Raw genomic sequence first — 15,430 nt, forward strand, 5'->3', positions numbered from 1 at the left:
AAGGAAAGATGTAGTCGGGTTTTAAAAATCCCACTTCATGTTTCATTAAAACATATTCCCTTACAAACCTCCAAAATCAGGTTTTTGAGAAGCAAAAAAAACATAAAACATAAAGATTTGTAATCGGGTTATAAAAACCCTATTACAAGTTTAAAATAAAGATTGTAGGAACTTTTGAGAGAACCGTTCTCATAAACTTGTACTTTTAAATTCACTTGCAGCATGACTAAAAAGTTCCTAAAAAACAACTTAAAAGACAAAAAGGGAAATGGAAAAGAAAAGACAAGTTACAAGTTACACATCTTTAATAAACTTTCACTTGTAATTGCTTGAAAAAACTCCTATAACTTTAAAAAAAAAGGTCTCTTTACTTGCACAAGAAGGAAAATTTCCCACTCGCAGTCCAGAGGAAAAATCCCGATTTTGAAGAAAAGACCAAGCAAATGAACTTAAAATGCAATGAAATTTGAAACTTGGATCAAGGATGAAATGAAGATTAGTCTAGTTCAAAAAGGAGCTAAAATTTTGCCTCGAAAAGCGTGCCTTAGAGTAAAATCTTGATTTTTGATTAAAAATTTCAAAGGGGTTGTCCAATTTTATGAATACAAAAATACAGACAACATGTTTCACCCAATTAGTTTGTGTGCCAATCTTTTGCATGATTAAATTGAGTGAGTGGACTACACATGGTGTCCAAAAAATGTGACCATATGTAGCCTTCACTATAGTCCCAGTTGCCCCACAATTTTTAGCATTGTTCGTTATGACTTGGACAACATTTTTAGGCCTCACCATGTCAATGGATTATATGAGGATATTGGCAATGAAACTTGCATCTTTCACTTGCCCCTCACAATCCACCGCTTTCAAAAACAATGCCCATTTAAGGCATGTTGGGATGTGCAAAATTTTGCTTCTTGTGCTAAAATTGTCTGTGTTAATGGCTTTATAAACTGCACCTTGTCTCTTAAACCCTAAACCCTAGTGTTGGTGCCTATTTTCTTTTCCCTTTTGTTATATTTGATTGTTGACTTGCTACAACCTGTTTCCGGTCTCTTTAGTCATGACTTAAGCCTTCTTATTCGTCGTTTTGACCGGCCCTGCACGTTAGCCAGCTCGTTGCCGTGGTCTAAGTCCTTTTTGCTTTTTCGTGCAAGTTCCCTGTGATCAACAATCGCGATTCTCACGCAGCTGCGCGATTAGTGAAAGCTGCTCACCAGGCCTAACTCTGCAACCTCGCCCGTGGACGTGGCACAAGGGCCCCACTATAGATGACTCGTTACATGAAGACCAATTGGGTTGTGACATATCTGTGAGTATTTGGCATGATAGGAGTATGGGCCCCACATGTCCACCATGTAGCCAAGATAACAAGCACCCGTATCTAATGAGATTGACGGCTCAGATTGACTGCACAACTAGTGAAAGATGCTCGAGAAACCTAATTCTCTAGCTCAAAAAGCTTATAAACAATGGCTATTTTATAAAAATAAAATAAGGTTATCTGTCCCTTTTCTATTTGTCGCCGCCTAAAAGGAGAATTTGCTGTTTGAGCCACACCGTTCAAATATGAATCTTAATAGCTACTTCACGCCATCCCACCTGCATATGTGCCTGTAGTTAATGAGCTAAGTTTGCCGTTATAACTTGGATTCTTGATTCAATTCATTTCACTCTGATCTCACTATGCTCTTGTGCTATTCTGGCATGCTCTGTATTGCTTTCACAGTTCAAATTTTCAATTGCTAAGGTTTTTGCTTTAGGGTGTCTTCATAGTAATGATTGCACTTGCTACATCCAGTAATCTTTGTGCTTTGTTTCAAGGTTTTAGCTTTATAAATTGCAGTATTATCAAGTGCTTCTGAGGAGTCCTTTATGTAGAATTCTCTTTTGAAAATGTAGCAAGTGCCTATACCTGTTTATATAAACCCTAAGTCTAAGAAGATGGCCGAATCCTCCAGCCAGGGCAAGAGGAAATTTTCAGAGGAGATAATTGTATAGCTCCCAGGGTCAATAGAGACTCAAAAGAGGTCTAAGCTAGGTGCTCGACCAAATGAGTTCATAATTGATCATACTAGTGGTTGTAGGGACCCCATATTTGAACCATGGGGGTTTAGCCTCTGGAGGAGGGGCTATAATAAGAAGAAAGAACGGGTGCCTGTATCTAACATTTGGAACTACAATTTGGCGAGATTGGTTGTCTTGAATGTTTTTGTGAACATTGATTTGGTTGCAGCAATTGCCCATAATTACAAACTTGATGTGAGAGAAATTGTGGCCAAAGAAGGAGGAAGATTGGTGGCCATCACCAAGGAGGTGATTGATGAGGTCTTTATGGTCAATGTCAATGCTGATTGGCCCATCAACCCGAAGGAGCTTGAAAAGGAATACAAGACCCATGAGAGACTATATAGGGACAAGATTCCAGCTTTTAGGCCTATAATTTGAAGAGGGATGAGAGAACATTGACTTTAAAGGATGTTGCACCCTACAACATAAATTTGTTTGCTGGATACTTTAGAGATACTTACTATGCTTTATGTCAAATTTATGGAGTTGATGCTTGGAGCATGATTCCTAATTGGATGCTTGTCTTGTGTATGAATATTCAGATTAGGGATATAAACTGACCTTTTGACTATGCCAATCTGTTGGCCGAAGGACTTCACAAAGCCATTTGTGATTTGAAGAAGGGGCCTTAAATGAATTTCAGGTCTTATTCTATCTTGATGCACATTTTGTTGTAGAAAAGGTCTCAAGGTTTGGCACTTTGACCTTAAAGTTGTACCAGTTCTAAGAGGTGAATCATTCCCTGTCCAAGAATGGACTTATGTTTGGGATATGCATTTGAAGGAGTCTAGCTATCTTGCTTTTGAAAATCATTTTGTTAGGAAATTGTTAAGTATCCTTCAAGTAGAGGTGAGATGGGGTTTGAGTAAGGAGGTAAAGGAATTCTTGAGGGCTAAGGACCTTGTGCCAACATTAGGGATTAACCAGAATTGGGCATCATGGTTTTACTTTAAAGACCATACAATTATCAACATTTTTGGTAGCCCTGTCACCCCTAGGTTCCTCCCTACAGTGCCATACAAAGTTGCTTTTCTAGAAATCATGCATCAATTGGCTAAAGTAGAGAAGTCCTTAATTGGGGGAGCTCATAAGAAGGGTTTACTTCTCCCATCTTAGGTCATTGTGGGAATGTATCATTTTACAAATAGAAAAGCTTATGACATTTTGGATGCTATGTTGAATAGATACAATCTCCCCTAGGCCAAAGATAGATATTATGATTCTGAATGGTTTGTCCAAGGACTTGGGAAAGCAAATACCCAACAACATCAATGGGATGATTAGGAAGAGCTCATAAGAAATGCTACTGATTACAATGAGGTGTTGAAGATAAAAGAGAGATGGTACAAAATATAGTACGAGGAGAATATATAGATGTGGATCAGATGCCTTTGCCCCATCAAAGGCCTAGGGTGGTAGAACCCCAAGTCCAACAAGTGGAAGAAGAGGAGCGTGGTTCTCCTCAGTCTATTGGTTCTCCAGTTGGCCTTGCTTCCTCTCTGTTATCTCCTCCACCTGGTTTTGATGAGTTATCATCCATTCCTCCCACTGCTGAGACATCATAGCCACCATCCCAAGAGCCCCTTCCACCACCTAAGTTACTTGTTGAGGCCGCCATGAAGAAGCCTATGGTTGCATCCTCTTCCTCAAGTGGACAACCCCATCAAATTCCAGAAAGTCCCAGGGTTGTGACTCCTCTACATACTTTGGCTCTTGGTAGAGACATTTCTTTCCAGTCCTATGAAGGTTCTGACTTCCAAGGCGAGGTACCTATGCCCCCACACAGATTTGACACTAGACTTGGTGTGAGGATATAGGACCCCTCTCAAGAATGGGCCCTTGATGCATTCAAGTTAGGAGGGGACCTCACTGATGACATAAGACTTAATGCCTGTGAGGAATTTATGAGTGATGATGATTTCATTCATACAAGGGAATTTCAACAAGTTATGCTAAGGAATATGGTGGATGAAATGCAAAGGAAGGGTATTCAACTTGACTGTTTGGGGGAAGAGGAGAGACTTAGAACAAAGGATGAACTTTTGAGAATTGCAAAGGAACAGTTAGCTGTCATGACCCTCGAAATGGGGAGGCAGGTGGTAAAGAGATGTGGTGTTCTTCTTCTTGAAGGGTGGCATATCTCCTTTGCTATTGCATTTGATGCGCTAAGGAGAAGAGATGATATTGATCTGGAAACTATGGATCCTAACTAGAGGCATAAGTTGCTTTTTAGCACTATTTTCGATGATCACCTGGATCAACTAGCTATTTGCTTGCATCCATTTACACAAAGATCAGCACTAAATCAAGAAATGGATAGACTTTTTGGAAGTTTTATTGTCAAGAGAGTGGCAAATACTTCTGCCATAGAGGCCATAGATATGACAATGCATGTGGAAAAGTTTGCCCACTAGGTGGCATTGAAAACTGATGAGGAACTTCACATCCTAACGGAGAGAGTGAAGCAGCTTGAGGAGTAGTTGTATTCAGGACCAACGTACAAGCCCCCTGCTTTACAAGAATATCCTTTTGAGGAGGGTGTGGGATTAAGAAGAGATCTAGCTCAAGCTAGATTGGACATCTCAAGCATGAATAATGAAATTGACCGATTGAGATTGGATGCCTCAAGAATGGAGAAGGCAGTTACATAAATGACGGGCCTTGTTAGAATCTAAGTTTGATGGAGCATGGGATGAACACAAGGAGCTCTTAGGGTTTTACCAGGAACACTTAAGATGCCAGAGATTTCTTGCTTGCTCTCTGTCTTATTTGAGCAAGACAATCACAATGTTAGAGATTGCTCTGGTTAGACCTCTCCCTCCCCATCTACATGAGACTATGATGAATTTCAGATCAGGGCATAATGTGATGAAACAAATTTTCATCACTCAAGATATATACTCGAAGGATCAAGTCAGAAATATCACGCTTCCAATGTCTAGCAGCATATTAGGAGAATTCAACAATACAAACAAAATGGATTGGGAGCTCTCTAATTCTTCTCTCTCTCTCTCTCTCTCTCTCTGTTTCTATACTTTTGAATTTTTGAATTTAGCAGCTAGCTATTGTTTCCCATCTTTTTTTTTTTTTGAATTTTTGCGTTTTCTCATTTTCTCGGCATGTATAGATGTAGAGGGGTATGGATGTAGAGGGATATTAGTTTTGATTAGGTGGCTTGTTTACGACATTTTTAGAGAATTTTGACTTATAACTTCTCTGTTTAATGCATATCTTTTGTAAAGATATGGTAAGCTGCTGTCTACCCATGTGCATTCAATAGGTATGAAGAGTTATTTGATCCTCCAGCCTGATAAGAGAGCTCGTGTGAAGTAAAGAAGAATTTCAGATCATCTATAACAACTACCACCTACAGAGCAAAGAAGGAGAATGTCTGTCCTTGTTAGAAGATCCAAAATGTTGTTGGTCTTATTCTGTCAGGCGGTCACCTACTACTTTTTGAGATTGTAAAAGGCCTGAAGTTTGTTGCATCCTTATTTTTCTATAAAAGGATATTCAAGGCCTTGTGTCGAGTCTCTAGGTTCAGATTAGAAGTATTATTCAAGTCTTGTAAAAGATTTTTTTGCTAAGAGTGAGTTTGCATACAAAAAGTCCATAGGTTTTGCAATACATTTTATTTTCCAGTTTAATGTCCTATTTGCAGTCTTTTTGCAATGGATATGCGAAGTACTTTGCAGTTACAAAAACATCTTGGAATCAAATTTAATGGTTTTCAAGTTGTTCTCATCATTTGTGCTCCAAAATCTTATTCAATCAATAAATCAAGGGTGTTTTGATTTACCTCTGCATCGTGCTGCTGATTGTGTATGAATTTTAGCTTCTTCTAAAGTAGGAGATTAAATTGCTTTATTCATTCACAAAGATTTTGTAGAGATCATACTTGGTTGGGATGCAACTGGATAATTCATTTTATGTTATGACTAGTACCAACTGCTAGTTGCATAAGGCAAAAGATGTTGTAGTACACACATATTTTATATTGTAATAATGGTTCATCTAGCCCATTGGATAGGCATTGGTCATATATTATGTATTGCTAACCGTAGCACTTGAAACGAAAGAAAATCTATCATTAATTTACATTCAGTTTTTATTTAAAGTTTTCAGTAGTAGGATAAATTGACTCAGAGTACATAAGTCAGGGATAGCAGCCAAATCCAGTAAAGTTAAGCATTTCTCTGATTTACTTAATGTATTGAGAGCATATCTGATACAATACTAAAAGAAGAGAATCAGGATTATAAAAGTATTGTAAAAGGGATACCCACCTAGGTCTAACAGAGCCTGAAGTGTAGAGGATATAACTAGCTCCTTATCCCTAGTTATTATCTTGTCAATTGGCCACTGATCCAAATCCTTGAACATTGAGGTTAGCTTCTCATAGAGGATATTTGGAGACATTAATTGGAAAAACCAATAGGGCACATTGCTATAACATTGATTAATGGCCTATTTTTACAATCTTTCCATCCATCAAAAACAATGGACACACCTGTTTCTAACCATGTATCTTTAATGACTTTCAATTGTGTCTCTACAAAAGATTTTTCCTTTGCCAATAAGGTGGTTAGCACCCTTTCATACCCGAGACAAACTTATTTAGAAGGTGTATTGCAAAGGGTATGCACCATTTCCTGAAAATAAGGTGATCTAACAATGTTGAATGGAAGCCCATTGCCATAAATGCAACAAGCAACGCTTTGATTGACAACCTCTCTGATTTAATTTTTGAAGGCAATTTTCAATGGGCCTCTTTTTCGTGTAACCACAACATTCTTTGGTTCAGAAGGTGGTGGCATTGGCATGAAAAGATGTGGGTCAGCCGGTCTTGTGGAGCCACTACTACTATAAGGCCTCTTGGAGCTTGCCTTGGCAAGAGGATGATCAATCTTTGTTTGCTGTTTCTCCTATCGGCTTCCCCTTGTTCTCTAATATATTACATAACTAGAGCTTTTGGCAGCCCTTCGCCATCTGATCCCTCACAAAATTTTATTCCACGTCCACAGATGAAGCAAAGGTGACTTTTCACTCGATAGTATGAGCTGGTATGCTCTTTGCCACAATGGTTACACTGCCAAAGATAACTCCCACCACCAGAAATTTGCTTGATCATTGTCGTATAGTGCCAAAGTGGTGAATCGACATCAATTTTAAAAAGGGTTTTTGTTGAGTTCGGGCATGGGCAACTGAACTAGAGCTTGCACTTGCACTCACAGACAGAGCCATTATGTATGAATAATGAACCTAAAATGAAAAATGGAAAACTCAACATTATTGAAAAAAAAATAAAAAAAATTGGTATTATAACCCCCTATTATGCATATGAAGTGTAAAAAACTAAGTTACTGGTTCAGGTTTGGGCTCTGGTTCGGACACACGAACTTGGTTCGTGGATTCGGGCAAATTTATTTTTGCCCTTTGGGTTCGTGGGTTGGGTTTGTTCGTATATATATTATATACAAAAATTTAAAGAAATATACAAAATTATGAAACTAAATACATTTGATAGTATGATACTTCATTATTGATCAATGCCAAATGCCAATTGATAAGTTCAGAATTAAATTGGAAGATGGAACAATGCAAAATGGCAGAAGAAAAACATTTAATAGTATGCTACTTTATCATTTATCAATGCGTGATGAAAACCCAATGATAGAAGGGGTGCTTTTAGGGATATTTTAGAGTTTTTGGATGCAAAAAAAAGGTCAAAAATGTCTGTTTTTGTTATGTTTTGGTGCTCAGAGCTTTTGGATACACTTGGGTTTGTACCTGGGTTCATACCCGGTGAACCCAAACCCCTGGGTACGTACCCAAAGCGAACCTAGACAAACTCCTAGGCGAACCCAAACTCAAGTGAACTTGGTTCGGGTGCATGGACCAAAACAGGCGAACCTGGTAACTCAGGTAAAAAAATATTCAAAACTTATTATAAAATAAAAAAAAAATAAATTAAAAAGTATTGAAAACAAATGAGGATTCACTCACCTTTGATGGCTAAATCTGCTTTCTCCAACGATTCCTAAGCCTTTGATGTGTGTCTCACACCTCTGTAGCCTTCACCTTCAAAGAAAAATGCCACCACCTTCAAAACAAGCTTGGAAGAAAAAAAATGGTGAAAAACGGAAGTGAAATCAGTTAATGAGCAAATAGAAGGTGAAAAATGTCTCATATGGGCGAAATTAGGGTTTCAATGGTCTTGAAAAGAAAAAAAAAGTTTTTTATTACTGGTGGGGCTGTTTTTGGCTACTCACGCATCTGGGTATGCCTGGGTTCCACTTGGTTTCAACTCGGGTGCATCCCCAACGCCTGGGTTCTCTGTGGGTACAACTTAGCTGCACCCATAGAGAACTCGGGGGCTGGGGACGCACCCAGGATGAACCCAAGTGTGAACACGGTTCGTACCGGTACTGGAATCCGGGGCAAAATGCAAGAACACGGCAACTTAGCTCTAATGGCAGGGCAACACAACATAAGCAGAGATGGCATGTCTTGACATAAATTGCCAATAGAGGTTGACCCTTTCTTTTTAGTATTTAACCTTTTCTTTTCTTCTTTTTATCGTTTGTTTCTTGTTCTTAGATTGTTCCCTTCCTTTCTCCAAATGGCATGACTATTTATTGGAAATTAATTTGATCTCTTTATTAGACATATTGTCTTCATACTTTCCTTGATGATGGGTCTAGGAGTGAGACTTAAAACATCAAATAAGCAGATTTTTCCTAAATGATCTTTTACATTGATGTACTGCAAACAAATCTATTCTTAAAACAAAGACGGGATATATATTTCATAGGCCTAGCATACCCTTGCCTTGTCGAAGCTGTTCAGCTTGAACAGTCATATTAGTCAGCATTTAAGTCAAGGGTTGAGTGTACGTCACCTCAGGTTCATTCTAATTTGTATGGCTGTTCTTCTGTGCAAGATGATTTTGAGACATACCCAGGGCAGACCCACAAGCTGAAGCTGTATCATGGGTGAATCTGTGCCCACCCTTGTTTAAAAGTAAATTGGAAAAACAACTTAAGCTTTTCTGTGAACATTTAGTTTCTGAGTTTTGCATACATATACATTTCAAATTAAGACATGTAACTTAGGGCTTGACTTATATCCCGAATCCCTGTCTCCCATCTAACCATATTTTAGAATCCAATATGAAGTCTACATGTGGGGTCCTTTTTTTGTGAATACATGATTTTGGTTGGAGACCTGAGTGCTCAGGTGGGTCTTGATTGGTAGTTTACCACTTTAACATCAATATGTTGATTTGTCCATCCGACTGAAAGTGGGCTTGTTGATGTATATATATATTGTATGGCCTTACACAGCCATACCAAAGCTGGGTGAAAAATAAAATTGGTAGACCACTGAAACCTGAGCTGGCAACATGGCCATCTTTCTTTGTTCATGACATGCTCAACATCTGGTCATTAGTGAAGTCAATAGCCCAGATGATAATGCTATTACTTTCTAACATCCTTGTTTTTGCTGTTCCATGCATAGCATTTTTGTCTTCAAGAAATTTGTTTTAGGAAGGCCTGCTTAGTTGTTTCTTTATTCGTTTATCTGAACATTGTAGCTTATTTCTTTCTGATTCCGATATGGTCCTAAGCGTTGTATTCTGTCAGATGTTTTCTCCTGTATCTATTAATAGTTCTCTTTTTATCATGGAATGTTTCTTTCTCAAGAGTGTTTTGAATTACATGGCTTTTTATGTACTAGTTTGTCTAGGGTTTACATGTGTGTTACCTCTTATTACTTTCTTTTGTTTTCTAGAAATAAATCTAGTTTTAGCTTTTAGATATCTCGTATTTTGTTGATGGGGGTCTTTTACTCTCATTTTGCTATTTTGACTTGCTGTAAACTTAGTTCCACTGATCTGCTTTGATCATTGTCAGAAATTAAAATAATTTATTTGTGTGGGTCGCACAACCTGCCTTTCACAAAGGCCACTATGTTTCAAAAATTCAATGTTATTATTATTTTTTTTCTGGCAGTCTCAATCAGTAATTGAAATTATTATTGTAATATTGTAGTTTGTCTGAATAAATTTTTTACCTCTTTCCTTGAGCTTAACGATAATTTTGGACATTTTTTGTTTTTTTTAATAACATTTTTATTTTTGTGATCCAACAGGCAATATTGTACAAGAAACTGGGAGAAGAAACATCTGTGCTTCAAATTCTAGCCCTGTGAGTCAGAAAATTCACTATGCTATTAGGCATAGAAAGGGATTCAGACTATACATTTAAACATACAATTAATAGCCATAAAAGCTAACCTTTACTTTTGATTGAAACTGCAAAGATGTGCCCAGAAAAAGATAAATGTATGGCTATTTCAGTGTACTGTAGGAACTTCAAACCGTGCTTTGTTGAATTTTATCTCTTTTGTTATTATCCTGCTCAAAATTTATATCATAAGTTGATTTCTATCTTCAGAAAGCTGGAGGATAGTGATGCAGCAGAACAATATTGTGCAGAGCTGGGCAGACCTGAGGCTTATATGCAGTAAGTATTCTGTTTTAAGGCATTAAATGATTCTTGGTGACCAACGTTAATTTAGCATAGGAGAAGTCTAATGGCAATAAGCAAACTTTCTCACAGGTTGCTTGACATGTATCTAGAACCTGGAGAAGGAAAAGAACCAATGTACAAGGCTGCTGTACGCCTGCTCCATTGTCACGGCGAATTATTGGATCCTCTGCAAGTTCTAGAGGTATCAGTGAATCTATCCTTTACTTACCAGTTTACTTAACGTAGCCATCTTGCTGTTCTGAGCCTTTTGGTGTGAGGAAGGATGGTTGCTCTGATGGAATGAGTAATCTTCCATGTTCGATGTGGTACTTACATCTGTGCCTTTGTTTTATTGATTTGCTGCTCTATAGCTTTATCTAAAATGGGTACTTAATGTGTAAGTTTGCAGTTAATACAAACCATAGATTGTATTTGTTTACTGTTTCACAATATCTATATTGTATATCAGTTGAGACAGGCATAAGGTAAATTGTTCCAAAACATGCAATGGCCATGGTCATTCTACTAGAAAAGATAACGTTGAAAACAGCAAACAATATCCTATTAGGAGTTTTCATTTTTCCATTGGTAGCTCTAACTTCATTATATTGGAATTCATTCCTAATGCTTTGTCGCCATTACCTAGGCATAGTGCAGTGGAGCTTGCTTATTTTGATGTAAGTCAATTTTACTTCGGCATGCTCTTCTTTCTACTTTAAGATATTAAACTTTAAGGTCTTATTTTCTTAATAGTCTTCTCATTTATGCCCAGAACCTTGGATTGCTGCTCTATTGTACACTTAGATCAGCATTGCTTATTCTTCTTGTTCTGATGCCTCAATTTATTTGAATAGTTTTCCATAGTCTATTTCGATAGCTTCACAACATTCTGCAAATGGAATTCTTAGATGGTTTTCTTTGGGGTTTTGCAGACAGATCTAGATGGTGATTGGCATCTAGGAATCATTTAATTGCATATTCTATCTGACAGCCCCTAGTATGTGTTTATATTTGTCCCAATGCAGTGTAATTTTGTACTTACGGTATGGATGCCTTGGGTATTTGTAAGTTTCCTCAAGATGCCAAAATAGGTTTCATTTCAGGCATTAATATACGAGTTTGATTTCTTTTTGTTTATTTTGTTTGTTTAATGATTTATAATACTTGTCCAGATTGGATTTAACTGGTAGATTTGAAGTGTTCAAACTCCAAAGATGCATAAAAGCTGAGTTATTGGTTCACAGGTAAAAGGACCCGGGTCTTGGTCTGGTTCAAACCTGGTCTTGGGTCCTGGGTCAATTTGCTGTGGGTCTGGGTAGGGTATCTGCCACAGCCTATGGGTCTGGCCCCTGCCAAACCTGAGTGAACCCAGGGCAAATTTCGCCTCTAAACCGATGTGTCTGATGGATTTGCAACTTTAAATTTTTTTTTTTGACTTTTTTTAACTCGTTTTTTTGATGCAAAAAGTTCAATTTGCCCCCCCAACCCTAAGTTTTGCCTTACAAAACATCTAAAAGGCAAAACCTGTCTCATTTTTGCTATTGTGAAAGAAAAACAAAAATATTTTGCTCCATTGCTGAACTTAATTTTTTTTGCTTGCCATTGCACTAACAGAGTTCAAGATTGATTGTTGAAAGTTCCAAGCTGGTTGTTTTGCTATTTCTACACATTGGCAAGTGTTGCTTTGTTGTCAAAGAGATCATAGAGGAAGATCTCTTCAAAAGATGTAGGTTTTTTGAAGTTTTTGGTTATTTTTTACAAATGAACTCTATTTTTTATTGTTGAATGAAAGCCCATTTGTGCTTTATCCCTAACCAAGGCATCAAATATTGTCCCAATACCCCAAATGGTAAAGGCCTTCTTTTAGAGGAACAAGCCTTGGCATATATTGAAGTGCAAGAAAATCAGACTAAGCAGCATGGAAAAAAGGTGCAACTCATCCTTTGCTAAAGACTAAGAAAGGATTGAAAGGGATGAAGGCCCCTCTATTGCCTTCTCATCTTCAAATCACAAAGGCCCATCCATTTTTGTCCATACCTAAAGAACAACCCATGACCTCTACATATAAGAGATCAAAGGGACCGTTGGAAACAACATTTCACAATGAGTTTAGAGAGATTGCTGATCAAGACATAGCTAGATGTGTCTATGCAAATAGATTGGCATTCAATGTTGTTCACTCACCATATTGGTAAAAATTGGTGAAATCAATTAATGAGGCTTCAAAGGTGTACAAGGGCCCGGGTTATGAAAAGATGTGTACAACCTTATTGGACAAAGAGGTGAAATATGTAGATGACTCGATGCCCATAAAGGATTCATGGGTCGAAATAGGGATGTCCATCGTATCTAATGGATGGAAAGATGCAAAAAATTGCCCATTGATCAATGTTATTGTAGTGGCCCCTAAAGGGGCAATGCTTTTGAAAGTAGTCGATTGTGAAGAAGAGGTGAAGTATGGTGCTTTATTGCTAATATTCTTCACCAAGCCATTGAGGAAGTGGGCCCTCAAAATATTGTGCAAGTTATAATAGACAATGCCCAAAACCGTAGGACTATTTGGTTATTGGTTAAGGAATGTTATGAACACATTTTTTGGACACCTTGTCTTGTCCACTCCTTCAACCTAATGCCATAAAAGATTGGGACCAAAACTTAATTGACCAGACAGGTGTATGTTGAGGCTGAAGAGATCCAAATGTTCGTCACCAACCACCATGTCACAAGGCATAATTAAAACATTCTCGAGATTGGAGCTGCTAAAGGCAAGTTAAATAATAAATATATTTTACTTTACTAAGCTTTTTAATTTTAATTTTTGTAATTTTTTTATATATTTTTTTTGTTTATTTTGATTTTCAAATAGGTTGCTGAAACTCTTTCTTCCTCCAACACAATTGTGTCGAGACCACTTTTGAAAGTTCATGAGGTGCTATCTAATATGGTAATCAATCCAAATTGGTCCATATGGAGGCAATCTAGCATGGCAAGGGCAACAAAGGTTAAACAAATGATCCTAGATGACATTTGGTGGGATCGTTCTGATTATCTTCTCAATTTCAATGAGCCCATATTGAGCACGATCTATTATATTGACATGGATAGGCCTTGTTTGGGTGAGGTTTATGATGGCATGACTTAATGATTGAGAAGATGAAAGTCATCATAAATACAAAAGAGCAAGATCCTGTAGAAAAATTCTTCAAAGACCACCAAATGATGGTAGAGGGATGGAATAAAATGACCACTCCAATGCATCTTCTTGCCTTTGCAATCAACCCAAATTGGTCCATATGGAGGCAATCTAGCATGGCAAGGGCAACAAAGGTTAAACAAATGATCCTAGATGACATTTGGTGGGATCGTGCTGATTATCTTCTCAATTTCAATGAGCCCATATTGAACATGATCTATTATATTGACATGGATAGGCCTTGTTTGGGTGAGGTTTATGATGGCATTGACTTAATGATTTAGAAGATGAAAGTCATCATAAATACATAAGAGCAAGATCCTATAGAAAAATTCTTCAAAGAACTACACCAAATGATGGTAGAGGATGGAATAAAATGACCACTCCAATGCATCTTCTTGCCTTTGCATTGAGTCCCAAATATTATAGTTCTTAGCTCCTTTTTGTTGGCACAAGAGTTCCCCCATATAGAGGTCTTGAAGTTGCTCAAGGGTACAAGGCAACACTTTGCAGACTCTTTGATGATCGTGATATGCAAGATGTAGTGGGGGCTGAGTTCATGGGTTTTGCAAGCACAAACTATTGTGATCTTGATGCTCTTTGGGACAAGTATATAGTTGATGCTCATAGTTGGTGGTACTTCCATGGAGAATTATATCCGCACCTACAACCTCTTGCAATCAAATTTTTATTGCAAGTAAGTTTTATAAAAAATACTTTTATCTTTTAAGTTTTATTTCTATTTAAATTTAATCATTTAAATTTTAATATTTTGTATCTCTTTAACTCTATAATTTTGTCTTGATAGGTTGCTAGTTCATCTTCATCTGAGAGGAATTGGAGTACATACTCCATCCACTCAATAGATGTAGAGGACTTGGTGTTTGTGCATTAAAACTTGTGTCTCCTTACACACAAAGAAAGTGCATATAAAGAAGGGGAGACAAAGAAGTGGGATATTGAGCTAGAGCATATTGAGTTGAATGCTTCCATTTCCCACCTTGCTGCACTTGGAGTTGATAATGACTATGAGCCACCTAGTGAGAATGAGAGTGCTAGTGCTAGTGCTAGTGCCAGTGCCGGTGCCTATAGCACTAACTATTTGTGGTTCTTCTAATTTACCACAATATAGATGAGGATGGTGATATTTTTGATGACCATATGATATTTGATTTATGATGGTTGATTGTTGACACTTGACATTATTATTTTTAAACTTTAATCTATGTTATGACAGTTGAATTTGACTAATGTTTGACTATTAATACGGTGGTGTATTTTGCTATGTTATTTAACTATTAGTATGGTGGTCTATTTTGAACTTAATCGCTGCTGCAAATATGTGCATATTTTTTATTGTTATATGTTTTTGTATGGAGAAACCCAAAACAAACCCAACCACACCCTCAAACCTGAACCTGAACCTGAACCTGAACCTGAACTGGTAACTTAGCATAAAAGCCATAGGGAGTTAATGCAATCTTTTCTGTGAAAACTGATTTAAGATTTTCTTACTGTTGAATTGGATCTCTAGCATGTTTACACTCAATTAAACAAGCTTGATACTGAAGTCAGTAGAAATCAGTGCTCAAATTTGAAGACATAAAATTGGATCTCTAGCATGTTTACACCA

At 37.4% G+C, this 15,430-nt stretch overlaps 1 protein-coding gene across 4 annotated transcripts in view; it reads left to right on the top strand.

Moving 5' to 3' along the window:
- Window positions 1–15,430, top strand: part of LOC131040172 (vacuolar sorting protein 3) — a 132,072-nt gene that overhangs the window by 109,730 nt on the left and 6,912 nt on the right. For 2 of the 4 annotated variants that reach the window (XR_009104793.2, XR_009104794.2), the window contains exons 9-11: window positions 10,225–10,280; window positions 10,530–10,598; window positions 10,715–10,806. Coding sequence is in view for 2 of the 4 variants with exons in the window: in XM_057973024.2 (XP_057829007.2) it covers window positions 10,225–10,280; window positions 10,530–10,598; window positions 10,695–10,806 (237 nt within the window). In the remaining 2 variants the exon portion in view is untranslated. Of the gene's footprint in view, window positions 1–10,224; window positions 10,281–10,529; window positions 10,599–10,694; window positions 10,807–15,430 lie in introns of all 4 variants that reach the window. The other 2 variants (XM_057973024.2, XM_057973025.2) reach the window with 1 other exon arrangement.

This window comes from Cryptomeria japonica, chromosome 11 (assembly GCF_030272615.1).
Source record: "Cryptomeria japonica chromosome 11, Sugi_1.0, whole genome shotgun sequence".
Lineage (NCBI taxonomy): Eukaryota > Viridiplantae > Streptophyta > Pinopsida > Cupressales > Cupressaceae > Cryptomeria > Cryptomeria japonica.